General features: G+C 47.3%; 1 protein-coding gene, 1 long non-coding RNA gene and 1 pseudogene across 2 annotated transcripts; 2 read left to right on the top strand and 1 right to left on the bottom strand.

Moving 5' to 3' along the window:
- Positions 1-3,810: 3,810 nt before the first annotated feature.
- LOC123069058 (UDP-glycosyltransferase 73C10) lies at positions 3,811-5,835 on the top strand. The gene is made up of 2 exons (XM_044491799.1): positions 3,811-4,304; positions 4,629-5,835. Exons 1-2 carry the CDS (start codon positions 3,811-3,813, stop codon positions 5,626-5,628), a joined length of 1,494 nt encoding a protein of 497 aa, XP_044347734.1. The 3' UTR covers positions 5,629-5,835.
- On the bottom strand, positions 4,074-10,969 carry LOC123069062 (uncharacterized). The gene is made up of 3 exons (XR_006432251.1): positions 10,248-10,969; positions 6,131-7,456; positions 4,074-4,296 (listed from the first exon to the last, which is right to left on the bottom strand). It is a non-coding gene; the product is annotated as an uncharacterized lncRNA (long non-coding RNA).
- On the top strand, positions 6,812-8,740 carry LOC123069056 (UDP-glycosyltransferase 73E1-like; annotated as a pseudogene).
- Positions 10,970-13,032: the final 2,063 nt, after the last annotated feature.

The following is a 13,032-nucleotide window of genomic DNA, read 5'->3' as shown; positions in this document are numbered from 1 at the left end:
TGACCAATCACAGAGCGACATGTTAATTCAGGTGTTTTCGTGTCCAGCGGGTAGATTCAAACCAAAGGCAAGGGCCTCTTTGCAAAATGCCGCGCGCTGACCAGGTCGGCACCCACGCGTCCACATGTCGCTCTTGCACAGCCGTGTCCGTAACCTCCAGATCTTCCGGCACAATTCCCAGCATGCGCAGGAGCACATTCTCCGTAGGTGTGGCTCTTGGCGTGTTCTGCGGAGCCGATTTCTTGGTTGCCCGAGTGGTTCTTTTGAGAGTGAATGGTTTTGCCTCAAGCCGTAAGGTAGAAGCCTGGACTTCCTTGAGAATTGGCGGTGCAAGCTTCTTCACAATGCATGAGCAGAAGGCCTTGAGCTTCCCGTACATCTCCACCTCCTTAGATGTTAGTCCATTGGCTGGGTCGTTGGCCACCACCATCTCCATGCACGTCTCCTTGGCGCCCACTTGCACAGGCCTCTCAGCAGGCGTCTCTATTTCTGCATGCACATCCGATGTCGCGGCAACGTGAACGGAGTCACATGCAAAGCTTGCATGAATCCCATCAGGGTGGGGCCCGACCGGCGCGTGGCTAACCGCAGGCTGCGGATCCGGCTTGCCTGCTCCCTTTCCATGCTCCCATCCGTGCTTCCACTTCATCCTACAGATGTCCTTTTTCCTTTTTCTTTTCTAATCTAATCATCTCCCCCCCCTGATTTTTAGGGGGTGGGGCCGGGTCTTATTTTCTTCCAATCAAATCAAGCCACATATGCAGGAGCACGGACGGGAGCATGAGAAGGGAGCAGGCAAGTCTTGTCCCCAGGCTGCATGGCCTCCGCAGCCAGGGCCACGCCGGGTGGCACCAGCGCATGCTCCTCCAACGCGTTGTCAAGCCTTGGATCCGCTGCAACCTGCCTATCCACAAGCGGCGCGCCCAACTCCTGATTGGGTGGATCCCCCCGCGGCATCACCTGCTGATTTTCTGCGCCGATCGATCGCTCAGTTGATTCTCTTCGTTGGGATCCCAGCTCCCCCGCTACGATTGCCATCGGCTCAGGGATTGGCCCCACCTTTTCCAAGGCAACAGGAATCTCTAATTTCTAACAATATCGGTGCTACAACCGAACGGTCGATGTAGCTAGAGTTCCAGAGGTTAACTGCCTCAAGACAGTCGGATTCCAGTCGCACGTGCATGTAGCCTCGAAGCTTCTCGAAGATGATGCCCTCACGCAAGGAGAGTACTTCAGCAATGAATGGATCTGTAACCCCCAAATGGGGTTTGCACCATGCGCCCAAGAAAGCCGAGGGAGAGCGGGCTACACCCCCCATGCCGGCGTTGCCAGCATCGTGATTGATCTCCGCGTCCGTGTTGATCTTTACACAGTCATCTTCAGGGGGACGCCATCCGTGACCCGGCAGCGTATGAAGCTCTGTCGGGGAATGTCCAGCAGTGCCAGGTCTTCGCGAATGCATCTAACCGAGGCCGCTGGATCAATGATCTCCTGGTCATGTGTCCTCCTATTGTGAGACATCCAGATAGCCCACATGACGGTAATAATTGTTGCACGATCATTTTCTGAGAAGCGGGTCTCACAGAGAATATCACGTGCCCAGGTGCTAGGATGGAGCCGAGGCAGGTTGATGTCAAAGAGCAATCTCGCCTCCTCCCAGAACCGTTTTGCATGAGAGCAATGAACAAGCGCATGCATTAAGTCCTCGTCCATGGCAAGGCACAACTTGCATAGTCTTGTGTCTTTGATGTGACTGTGCTGTAGGGTAGATTCATTCGGAATGATCCCTCTGATTACCCTCCACCAGAACACTCTGACTGTTGGAACAACTTTGAGCTTCCAAAGGCGACTCCACATCTGTTCTTCGTCCAATGATGGCCCCGCTACCTGCCCTTCTTCTAGAGCTAAACGCTCGTTCTGATTCACTAGAGCTCGGTAGGCTGTTTTAACAGAGTAGATGCCGGATCTCTCATATGCCCAAGCAAGAAAATCCCCTCCGCCACCTTGACGGAGCGGGATATTGAGGATTGCATCTGCATTAGGTGCAATGAAAGTTGCTCGGATAAGGTCACGTTTCCAGGTCCAGTTCTTCGAGTCGATTAGGTCACTGACCAAAGTGACCGTTGTTGATGGTGGCCTGAACAACGGCCTCATCGATATGGTCGATGGGATCCAACGATCATCCCATACAGATGTAGAAACTCCATCGCCGATGCGCTTGACGAGGCCGGCACTGAGAGCCGCGCGTCCCGCAATGATAGCCCTCCAGATAGCTGATGAAGATTTTGGCGATGGAGCTTGCATAAAATCATAGTTTGGGAAGTATCTTCCCTTCATTACTCTCGTGCACAGAGCGTCAGGGTTTGAAAAGAATCATTACTTGGATATGTAGTTACAGTGATCGGGCCAACCGATAAATATGGCAGAGCCAAACTAGTACCGCCATAGTTGTGTACTGTTAACCTACATGTTTATCTTCAAGATGTTAGTTTATTTTTGAAAAACTTAAACTGCTAACCACGAGAATACATGTTAATGTGTTTTATTTTGTTCAACTTCATTTTACAGGTGGCGAAGTGCTCTTTTATGGAGAGCATTCTTTACAACTGCTGTTGTTGCTGTCGTGTTGAGGACTCTGATTGAGTTCTGTCGCAGTGGAAAGTGTGGTCTCTTTGGGCAAGGTGGATTAATTACGTTTGATCTCAGTTCAACTGTTGCAACCTATAGTAGTCCGGATCTACTTGCAATAATTCTCCTTGGAATAATTGGTGGTATATTTGGAGGCCTCTTCAACTTTCTCTTGGATAAAATTCTTCGTATTTACAGTATTATCAATGAGTAAGTACCAAGGATGAATTGTAATAAATGTGATTGCATAAATTTTCTATTTTTGATACCTAGTTTATGATGTGATATCATCTGACGTTCTTCATCTGCCCGCGGGAGAGGTGCTCCATCCAAGATCCTCCTCACTATAATAGTATCAGTTATCACATCAATGTGCTCCTATGGCCTCCCTTGGCTTGCTTCATGGACTCAATGCCCTGAAGATGCCGTGGAGCAATGTCCTACCGTTGACCGCTCTGGCAATTATAAGAACTTCCAGTGCCCACCAGGGTATTACAATGGTATGGCATCACTTTTCTTCAATACAAACGATGATGCCATACCCATACGCAATCTTTTCAGCACTGGGACAGCGACTGAGGGGGTGTTTGGTTCAGGGACTTTTTAGTCCCAGAGACTAGAAAAAGTCCCTAAAAAGTCCCTAGGAACCAAACGGGAGGGATTTTTTCTACAGGACTAGAAAAAGATTCTACAGGAGAGTCTTCTTTGATTAGTCCCTGGGACTAGAAAAAGTCCTAGGACTTCTGAACCAAACACCCCCTGAGTACCACATGTCTAGTCTTTTCATCTTCTTGTTCGCAATCTATTGCCTTGGACTTGTGACTTACGGAATTGCGGTCCCATCTGATCTCTTCATCCCTGTTATCCTTGCTGGAGCCACATACGGTCGAATAATGGGAGGCCTCTGCATTCAACATATGAAATATGTCAGTAACAGTGAAGAAGATTCTCATCCACATGGCTGACTAGGAGTCCATGACTGACGTGAGAGCACGCGTCACTAGTAAGAGGTGACCAAGTTGAAACGCTGCTGCTGCGCTGCGCCCATTCGCTCGTCAGCTCGTCAGCTCAACTTAGGAAGATATAGCACCAGGTGCTGCTGTAGGTTGCCACTGCACCGCTTCCAAGTCCTCCCAGCTTGACCAACTCCACTAGCACTTTCGCTGCCACAGCCGACCAGCCATGACCCTCTCCCGCAGCGGCGATGGCCAGAGCGGCTCCGCGAGGGCGCACTTCGTGCTGGTACCGATGATGGCTCAGGGCCATACCATTCCCATGACCGACATGGCATGCCTGCTGGCAGAGCATGGCGCGCAGGTCAGCTTCATCACCACGCCGGTCAACGCCGCTAGGTTGGAAGGCTTCGCCGCTGAGGTGGAGGCGGCGGGCCTGGCGGTTCAGCTCGTGGAGCTCCACTTCCCGAGTGTAGAGTTCGGCCTACCAGATGGGTGCGAGAACCTCGACATGATCCAATCAAAGAATGTGTTCTTTAACTTCATGAAGGCATGTGCCATGCTGCATGAGCCGCTCATGGCGTACCTCCGTGAGCAGCAGCGCTCGCCTCCTAGCTGCATCATATCTGACATGGCGCACTGGTGGACCGGTGACATCGCAAGGGAGCTCGGCATCCCGAGGCTCACCTTTAGTGGCTTTTGTGGCTTTTCGTCCCTTGTCAGGTACAACATAAAGAGGCAAACCTTGTGAGTACTGGACATATTTTTGCTGCTATGATTAGGTATTTTACTTCAATAGTACAGGACAGCTTACGAGTATAAATTCCTTCCAGAAAAGAAGAAAGCATACATAGATAATAGAGTACACAAGATAATAAAATCGACGTGTGTGCTACCTTACGTAATGAAACATGTAATTCAAACTACATAAGGAAGTATAGAAAATAAGAATTTTCATCAGATATTTGTTACGCCAGTTACAGCTGGTTGATGTGTCAACGATGTCTGCACTTCAACGTATTTTAAACAACTAATATCATCTTGCAGGTACATCATTTTTCACAACAATGTATTGGAGCATGTCACAGATGACAATGAGCTCATCACGATCCCGGGGTTCCCTACACCGCTAGAGTTGACGAAGGCTAAGTTGCCTGGTGGAACCCTTTGTATTCCGGGTATGGAGCAAATCCGTGAGAAGATGTTTGAGGAGGAGCTGAGATGCGATGGTGAGATCACTAATAGCTTCAAAGAGCTCGAGACATTGTACATTGAATCCTATGAGCAGATAACAAGGAAGAAGGTCTGGACGATCGGGCCAATGTGCCTCTGCCACCGAAACAGCAACAGAACGGCCGCAAGAGGAAACAAGGCGTCAATGGATGAGGCACAGTGCTTGCAATGGCTTGATTCAAGGAAGCCAGGCTCAGTGATCTTTGTGAGTTTTGGAAGCCTCGCTTGCACTACACCTCAACAACTTGTTGAACTGGGACTGGGACTTGAAGCCTCCAAGAAACCATTTGTTTGGGTGATTAAAGCAGGAGCTAAGCTTCCAGAAGTCGAGGAATGGCTCGCAGATGGGTTCGAGGAGCGCGTCAAAGACAGAGGTCTGATCATAAGGGGTTGGGCACCACAGCTCATGATCCTGCAGCACCAAGCCGTTGGAGGATTCGTGACGCACTGCGGGTGGAACTCAACAATAGAGGGCATCTGTGCAGGTGTGCCCATGATCACATGGCCACACTTTGGGGAGCAGTTTTTGAATGAGAAGCTGCTTGTGGATGTGCTGCAAATCGGGATGGAGGTTGGAGTGAAAGGAGCTACACAGTGGGGAAGTGAAAACCAGGAGGTTATGGTTACCAGAGATGCTGTGGAGACAGCAGTGAACACCCTGATGGGTGAAGGGGAGGCTACAGAGGAGTTGAGAATGAGAGCAGAAGACTGCGCCATTAAGGCAAGGAGGGCTTTCGACGAGGAAGGTTCTTCTTACAACAACGTAAGGCTGTTAATTCAAGAAATGGGAAACAAGACGAATGCATGTGGTTGATAGAGATTATGTAAGCTCGCTTTTTCGGTGTAAACATGAAGTGAAACATCCTAGAGTACATATATCATCATATAGAATTTTGTACCAGGCTCACAGGTGATTATTTAGAGATTATAGATGATCCAAATGAAGGGAATATCAATTATCCTCTCTATTATGTACGCTCTTTCATGGCAGTCCACATAACAACTACACAGTCTGCTATTCTAGATGGTTACGCTCTCCCTTACATTTTGCTACCGCTGCACGACTAGCCACGGTTCGTGGAGGCGTAGGACAATGACTCCGAGCAACTAGGGAGGGGCGCCGCCGTGCACCGGACACTGCGCTGTTGCATTACACCAGGCACTGTACATGGCCTAATAACAGACCTTGTTTCATTGCTAATCGCTGCGGTCTTGTATTAAATCCTTTTTTTAGGGGTATTAAATTCTTTCTAGATATGGAGTTTATTAGGTCTGTGTGCATGAAGCAAAATGAAAACAAGGAGCCTCGGTCGTACCTCTTTGCGTCAGGAAGCCACTGTGTTGATTAGGATGCATTGCGTCGCTCCAGAAATGGACTCATATTTTCCATATCACTGGGAGATCCTTTTAGCTTCTCACCAACAAAACCCTGAAAGGATACAGACAAGAAAATTCCACCCACTACCACAGACCCACATTACACTGAATGACCGAATCTCCACACAGAAAATAATGCACTATCATATTATATCGGCTGGCTCGGCCTTCCACAGCCTTGAGAGTTAAGTAGTGTGCATATACGACAAGTCAGCATCAGACATGAGGATCATCCAAATCCTGTAAAAATGACTCCCCTTTGAGCGTGACAGGCGGTAGCTGTGGTTAATCTGAGCCCTCGATGTCTGATCCGATGGCCTGGATTCTGATGATTCAGAACTTAACAAGATTCATCCACATGGCTGACTTCACAAATCCATGACTGACGTGAGAGCATGCGTCACTAGCAAGAGGTCACCAATTTGATATGCTGTTGCATCGTCAGCTCATCATCTTTCCTTAGGAAGACATAGCACCAGGTGCTATATGCATACACTATAGTTGCCATTGCGACCATTATCAGATTGTGCCCAACACATCGTGCTATCTTGCCGGTGTCACTGTCTTCCCAGTTTGACTGACTCCACCACCAGTCCTTTTCCTACAATAGCCGATCAGCCATGACCTTCACCGGCAGCGGTGATGGCCACAGCGGCTCCGCGAGGGCGCACTTTGTGTTGGTACCGATGTTGGCGCAGGGGCACACAATCCCCATGACCGACATGGCGCGCCTGCTGGCAGAGCACGGCGCGCAGGTTAGCTTCATCACCACACCAGTGAATGCCTCCAGGTTGGCAGGCTTTGCAGCCGATGTGGAGGCGGCGGGCCTGGCAGTACGGCTCGTGGAGCTCCATTTCCCGAGTGCCGAGTTCGGCCTACCGGACGGGTGCGAGAACCTGGACATGATCCAATCCATAGATCTGCTCTCCAACTTATGCCATCGCTGCGCTTCAGGAGCCGCTCAAGGCATGCCTCCATGAGCAGCAGCGCTCGCCTCCGAGCTGCATCATATCTGACCTGATTCACTGGTGGACTGGTGACATCGCAAGGGAGCTTGGTATCCCGAGGCTGACCTTTAGTGGCTTTTGTGGCTTCTCGTCCCTCATCAGGTACAATCATAATAAGAGGCAAATCTTGTGAGTAACTAATTTGTACTATGCATATTATTGCTGCTACAATTAAGTGCTTTACTTCATCAGTGGACGGAAAACTAGTGTAAATTGGCTCCAGAGAGAAGAAAGCATTGAACATATAAAAGACTACACCTGAAAGGAAAAAGAATTATCTGAGTACTAGTTTGTGTGATGAAATATGTAATTTACACTGCATAAGGAATCACAGACAGCAAAGTGTTTCATGAGCAAGTTTTTAGGCCAGCTATATCTGGTTGACGTTTGTCGAAGAAGTCTGCTCTTATACGTATTTGAAACAACTACAACCATCTTGCAGGTACATCACTTATCACAACAATGTATTTCAAAATGTCAAAGACGAAAATGAGCTCATCACAATCACAGGGTTCCCTATACCACTAGAGCTGACAAAGGCTAAATGCCCTGGAAATTTTTGTATTCCTGGTATGGAGCAAATCCGTAAGAAGTTCCTTGAAGAGGAGCTGAAAAGTGATGGTGAGGTAATTAACAGCTTCCAGGAGCTGGAGACATTGTACATTGAATCCTTTGAGCAGACGACAAAGAAGAAGGTCTGGGCGGTCGGACCAATGTGCCTCTGCCACCGAGACAACAACACTATGGCCCGCAAGAGGAAACAAGGCGTCAATGGATGAAGCACAGTGCTTGCAATGGCTTGATTCAATGAAGCCAGGCTCAGTGGTCTTTGTCAGCTTTGGCAGCCTCGCTTGCACTACACCTCAACAGCCTGTTGAGTTGGGACTGGGACTTGAAACCTCCAGGAAACCGTTTATTTGGGTGATCAAAGCAGGAGCTAAGCTTCCAGAAGTTGAGGAATGGCTCGCAGACGAGTTCGAGGAGTGTGTCAAAAATAGAGGCATGGTCATAAGGGGTTGGGCACCACAGCTCATGATCCTGCAGCACCAAGCCGTTGGAGGATTCGTGACGCACTGCGGGTGGAACTCAACAGTAGAGGGCATCTGTGCAGGTGTGCCCATGATCACATGGCCGCACTTTGAGGAGCAGTTTTTGAATGAGAAGCTGCTGGTGGATGTGCTGAAAATCGGAATGGAGGTTGGAGTGAAAGGAGTTACACAGTGGGGAAGTGAAAACCAGGAGGTTATGGTTACAAGAGATGAGGTGCAGAAAGCTGTGAACACCCTGATGGATGAGGGGGCGGCTGCAGAAGAGATGAGGGTGAGAGCAAAAGACTGCGCCATTAAAGCAAGGAGGGCTTTCGATGAGGGAGGTTCTTCGTATGACAACATAAGGCTATTAATTCAAGAAATGGAAATCAAGACGAATGCATGTGGTTCAGTGGTTGATACAGATGGTAATAAGCTCTCTTTTTTGGTGTAAACATAAAGTAAAAGAGCCTATAGCATATTTATCGTTATAAAGGATTTCTTTTACAAATAACCGGTAGCCTGTATCAGGATCACTGTCTATTCTGTTGCGCGGGTTTCATATTTTTGGGGAAAGGGGATATCCCCGGCCTCTGCATCATACTGATCCACACAGCCATATTTATTAAAAACAATTCAGAAGTTCAGTAGTTTCATAATGATTACATAGTCTGCTTCTCCAAATGGCATGTTCTCCTTTTCATTTTGCTACCACTTACTCATCAGAGTTGATAAGAGTTCAGAAAGGAGAAAAATGAAATAAAATGTATGCACATTATCAAAACTGAGACTAAAAGCAAGCTATGATTCAAGGTGAATAATCCAAAAGAAGGTAAGGAAGTGAAACCCACATAAAGCACATATGAATTTAGAAACTTATGTTTGACATAGCAGTGTGACAAACATGAAATCTCAAGGATCTCTCCATACTAAAAAGAGGTTCAAGGTTACCTAAAATAAGGTTGTCTTGTACTGTTTACATGAGAAGTAAATGAAGGATCAAACTCAAGACTAGTGAGCAAATCTATTGTTTTAAACGTGCTGGTTGATGCTCCTAGTTGCCAAAATCAATCTAATCCTGCACTTTAGTCTTCTAAACGGATAAAAGTATGTACTCAGTAAAATAAAAAGAGCCTATGGTACAAATAACCTGTTGTCATTAGAAAGAACCTACATATCATTGGAAATAATTTTATTTTACAAATAACCCGTTGCTTGTATTAGGCTCACTGGTGGGGCCATGATTGTTTAGAGATTAAATGAGGGTCCCAAGACAGCAATATCAATTGTCTATGCTGTTGTGCAGGTTTCATGGCAGTCAACATAATGATTACACAGTCTTCTTCTGCAGATGTTATGCTCTCCTTTTCATTTTGCTAGCACTTGCTCATCAGAGTTAAATATGGGTCAGAAAGGGGGGGGGGGGGGGGGGAATGAAATAAACTGTATGCACATTATCAAACTGAAACTAAAATTAAGAGATGATTCGAGGTGAATAATTCAAAGGAAGAGAAGGAAATGGAACCCACATAACGTGCATATGACATTAAAATCTTATGTTTGACTTAGTAGTGTGGCAAACATGAAATTTCAAGGATCTCTCCATACTAGAAGAGATAAGGATCACCTAAAACAAGGTTGTCTTGTACAGTACAGTTTATATGACAAGTAGCTAAAGAGTCAAAGCTCAAGACCAGTGAGCAAATCTATTGTTTTGAACGTGCTGGCTGACGCTCCTAGTTGCCAAAATCAATCTAAACCTGCACTTTCGTCTTCTAAACGGATAAAAGTATGTAGGAGTATTTATCTAGCAACTGGGGGCACAAAGAGGAGTGCATAAGTTCAAAGAAACCATGGTGTAATAGATTGTTTCATAGGAAGTGTCAAGATTTACTGAGCAATTATGAACAGGTATGGTCAAATGTTCTATATTCAAAGTAGGATAGTGCGTTGAGTTCCTTACAAAGTAAAATATGAACTAGGCAATGGGAAAGATGTAGACTGAAGGAAATAGACCAAACCTGGTTTCACTATGCACCGATGAGCGATGACTGTCACTTCATCTGGAGCATTCTGTAAAACATATGGATATCCTCCTCACCGTAAGGACCAGCGAGCTTTGGCAAGTGGGCGTTGAGGTTGAGCTCTAGCCCAAACTTAGCCACGACGTGCGCATGAACGGCGTCCCCGGCAGCCCGCTCCATGGCGCGCGCATTGAGCAACGGCGCGCGTAGGGCCTGGCTCCGCGCGCCAGGATGCCCACGTACACCCGCAACAGCATCCTCGGCGCCAGCAGCCACCGCCGCGAGGCGCCCCGGCGAGGAATTTCATCGAACGGGCCACGGGCGCGCAGCATGTGCTTGCTAGCCTTCCGCACGCGCTCCTCGCCGCGAGATTGTCGCATCAACATTAACCGCGGGTAGTTGCAGTGATGCGCAGGGAACGGGTCGGCAGAGTAGTCCAGGCGGTGGCGCCCGGCGAGCGTCTGATCCACGAGCGACGGCGGTGGCGAACTGTCAGCCCACAGGCGATTGGCCAAGGAAGGAGAGGGGGAGAGAGGGAGGGGAGGGCGACGCCGGCACGGTGGAGCGGGAGGGAAGCCTGTCGCTGGACGTGGGCTCGTCGCAAGCTGCGCTGCGGCAGTCCGGCCGGCAACCGACGGCTTTTGGTCGCGGCAAGCAGGCTCGCGTTCGTCCCCTGTTTTTCCTTCTTTTTGCAAGAATCTCCCCTGTTTTTAGCTGATGATGATGAGATCAGGAGTGAAAAAGATGGCGAAGCTTTTTCTTTTTCCTTTTCATGGGAAGGTCATTGGCTAGCTTTCAGACATCGTCCACTGGATCCGATCCAAGTCATCCAACCATTCGGCCTTGACATCCCTCACTGTTTTCGCTAGGATCGTACTCCCTCAATCTTAAAATAAGTGTCTCAAATTTTATACTCCCTCAATCTCAAAATATAAAGTTGAGACTATTATTTTATTAGGATGGAGGAAGTATATGAGTGATATAAAAACTACGTTCTGGTAACTGTATAACAGCATCCAACTATCACACACACCTCTCCAACTTGATCTTCGATGCAAAAAAGTAAATAAAAACTTGATCCGTCAATTACATGCGCCCCCAACCACGAGCATGATGCAACGAGGACTCTACTCGCGGATACGGCTTCATTCACCACCGCCAAGTACACAATAGCTATAGCAAGAGTCGCGACGATCGATTGGTATGGTTCTTGTGTATTGCAAGTCTCCAGCTCGACAAATCAGTATCGTGTATGGAGGGCTTCTACGCTACCATGCACAATCGTAACAGGAGTTTCTACTCACGCATACACTTCTCCAACTATCGCGCACCACTGCCAAGTACGCGCAAACAAGCCATAGCGAGCAAGAGTCTTTGCATCGTATTCTCTGTGATGTGAAGTCTCCAGACAATATTAGCTATTCAAGCATGCAACAAAGGCCTACAGATGCTACCGCACACGACCATCGATCGATCATGAGCCTCCAACTACCATGAACGAGCATCGACCGGGTTCACTAATGTGAAAGTTTCACATGATAACGCAAACTACCCTGCATCTCGCTGGGGCCTGACCACTCACCGTATACCGTCCAATGCGGAACTCACTCAAGGAATCACTAAAAGTTTCTCGTTCTCATTTCTATCATGATTTTTTACGCCATGGAAGGCCCAAAGAACGTCATCTAGGTGATATCGGCCCGCCCAGGATGAAAATTCCAATTTCAATCATAATTATTTGTCATACAAGTATGTGGGCAACACATCCATGACAATACGTGTTTTCGTCAGTATTATTGTCATAGGAGTGTTACTCTCATGATAGAAAATGGCAAGGATGTGTTTTCTTGTAGTGGCCCCCAATGGCGCCCAGTTACCGTGAAGGAGGAGCCGACCTCCACGCCGTCCGAGCCACGTCCAGTACTACCTCTAAGGTGGTGAAGGAAATATGCCCTAGAGACAATAATAAAATTATCATTTATATTTCTTTATATCATGATAAATGTTTATTATTCATGCTAGAATTGTATTAACCGGAAACTTAGGACATGTGTGAATACATAGACAAAACATATTGTCCATAGTATGCCTCTACTTGACTAGCTCGTTAATCAAAAATAGTTAATGTTTCCTAACCATAGACATGTGTTGTCATTTGATGAACGAGATAACATCATTAGGAGAATGATGTGATGGACATGACCCATCCATTAGCTTAGCATTATGATCGTTACAGTTTCATTGCGACCGCTTTCTTTATGACTTATACATGTTCCTCAGACTATGAGATTATGCAACTCCCGAATACCGGAGGAACACTTTGTGTGCTATCAAACGTCACAACATAAATGGGTGATTATAAAGATGCTCTATAGATGTCTCCGAAGGTGTTTGTTGGGTTGGCATAGATCGAGATTAGGATTTGTCACTCCGTGTTTCGGAGAGGTATCTCTGGGCCCTCTCGGTAATGCTCATCACTATAAGCCTTGCAAGCATTGTAACTAATGAGTTAGTTGCGGGATGAAGTATTACATAACGAGTAAAGAGACTTGCCGGCAACGAGATTGAAGTAGGTATGATGATACCGACGATCGAATCTCAGGCAAGTAACATACCGATGACAAAGGGAACAACGTATATTGTTATGCGGTTTGACCGGTAAAGATCTTCGTGGAATATGTGGGAGCCAATATGAGCATCCAGGTTCCGCTATTGGTTATTGACCGGAGATGTGTCTCGGTCATGTCTACATAGTTCTCGAACCGGTAGGGTCCGCACGCTT

Source organism: Triticum aestivum, chromosome 3B (assembly GCF_018294505.1).
Source record: "Triticum aestivum cultivar Chinese Spring chromosome 3B, IWGSC CS RefSeq v2.1, whole genome shotgun sequence".
NCBI lineage: Eukaryota > Viridiplantae > Streptophyta > Magnoliopsida > Poales > Poaceae > Triticum > Triticum aestivum.
The sequence above is the reverse complement of the archived record's forward strand: the minus strand, read 5'-3'. Positions and strand labels throughout refer to the sequence as shown.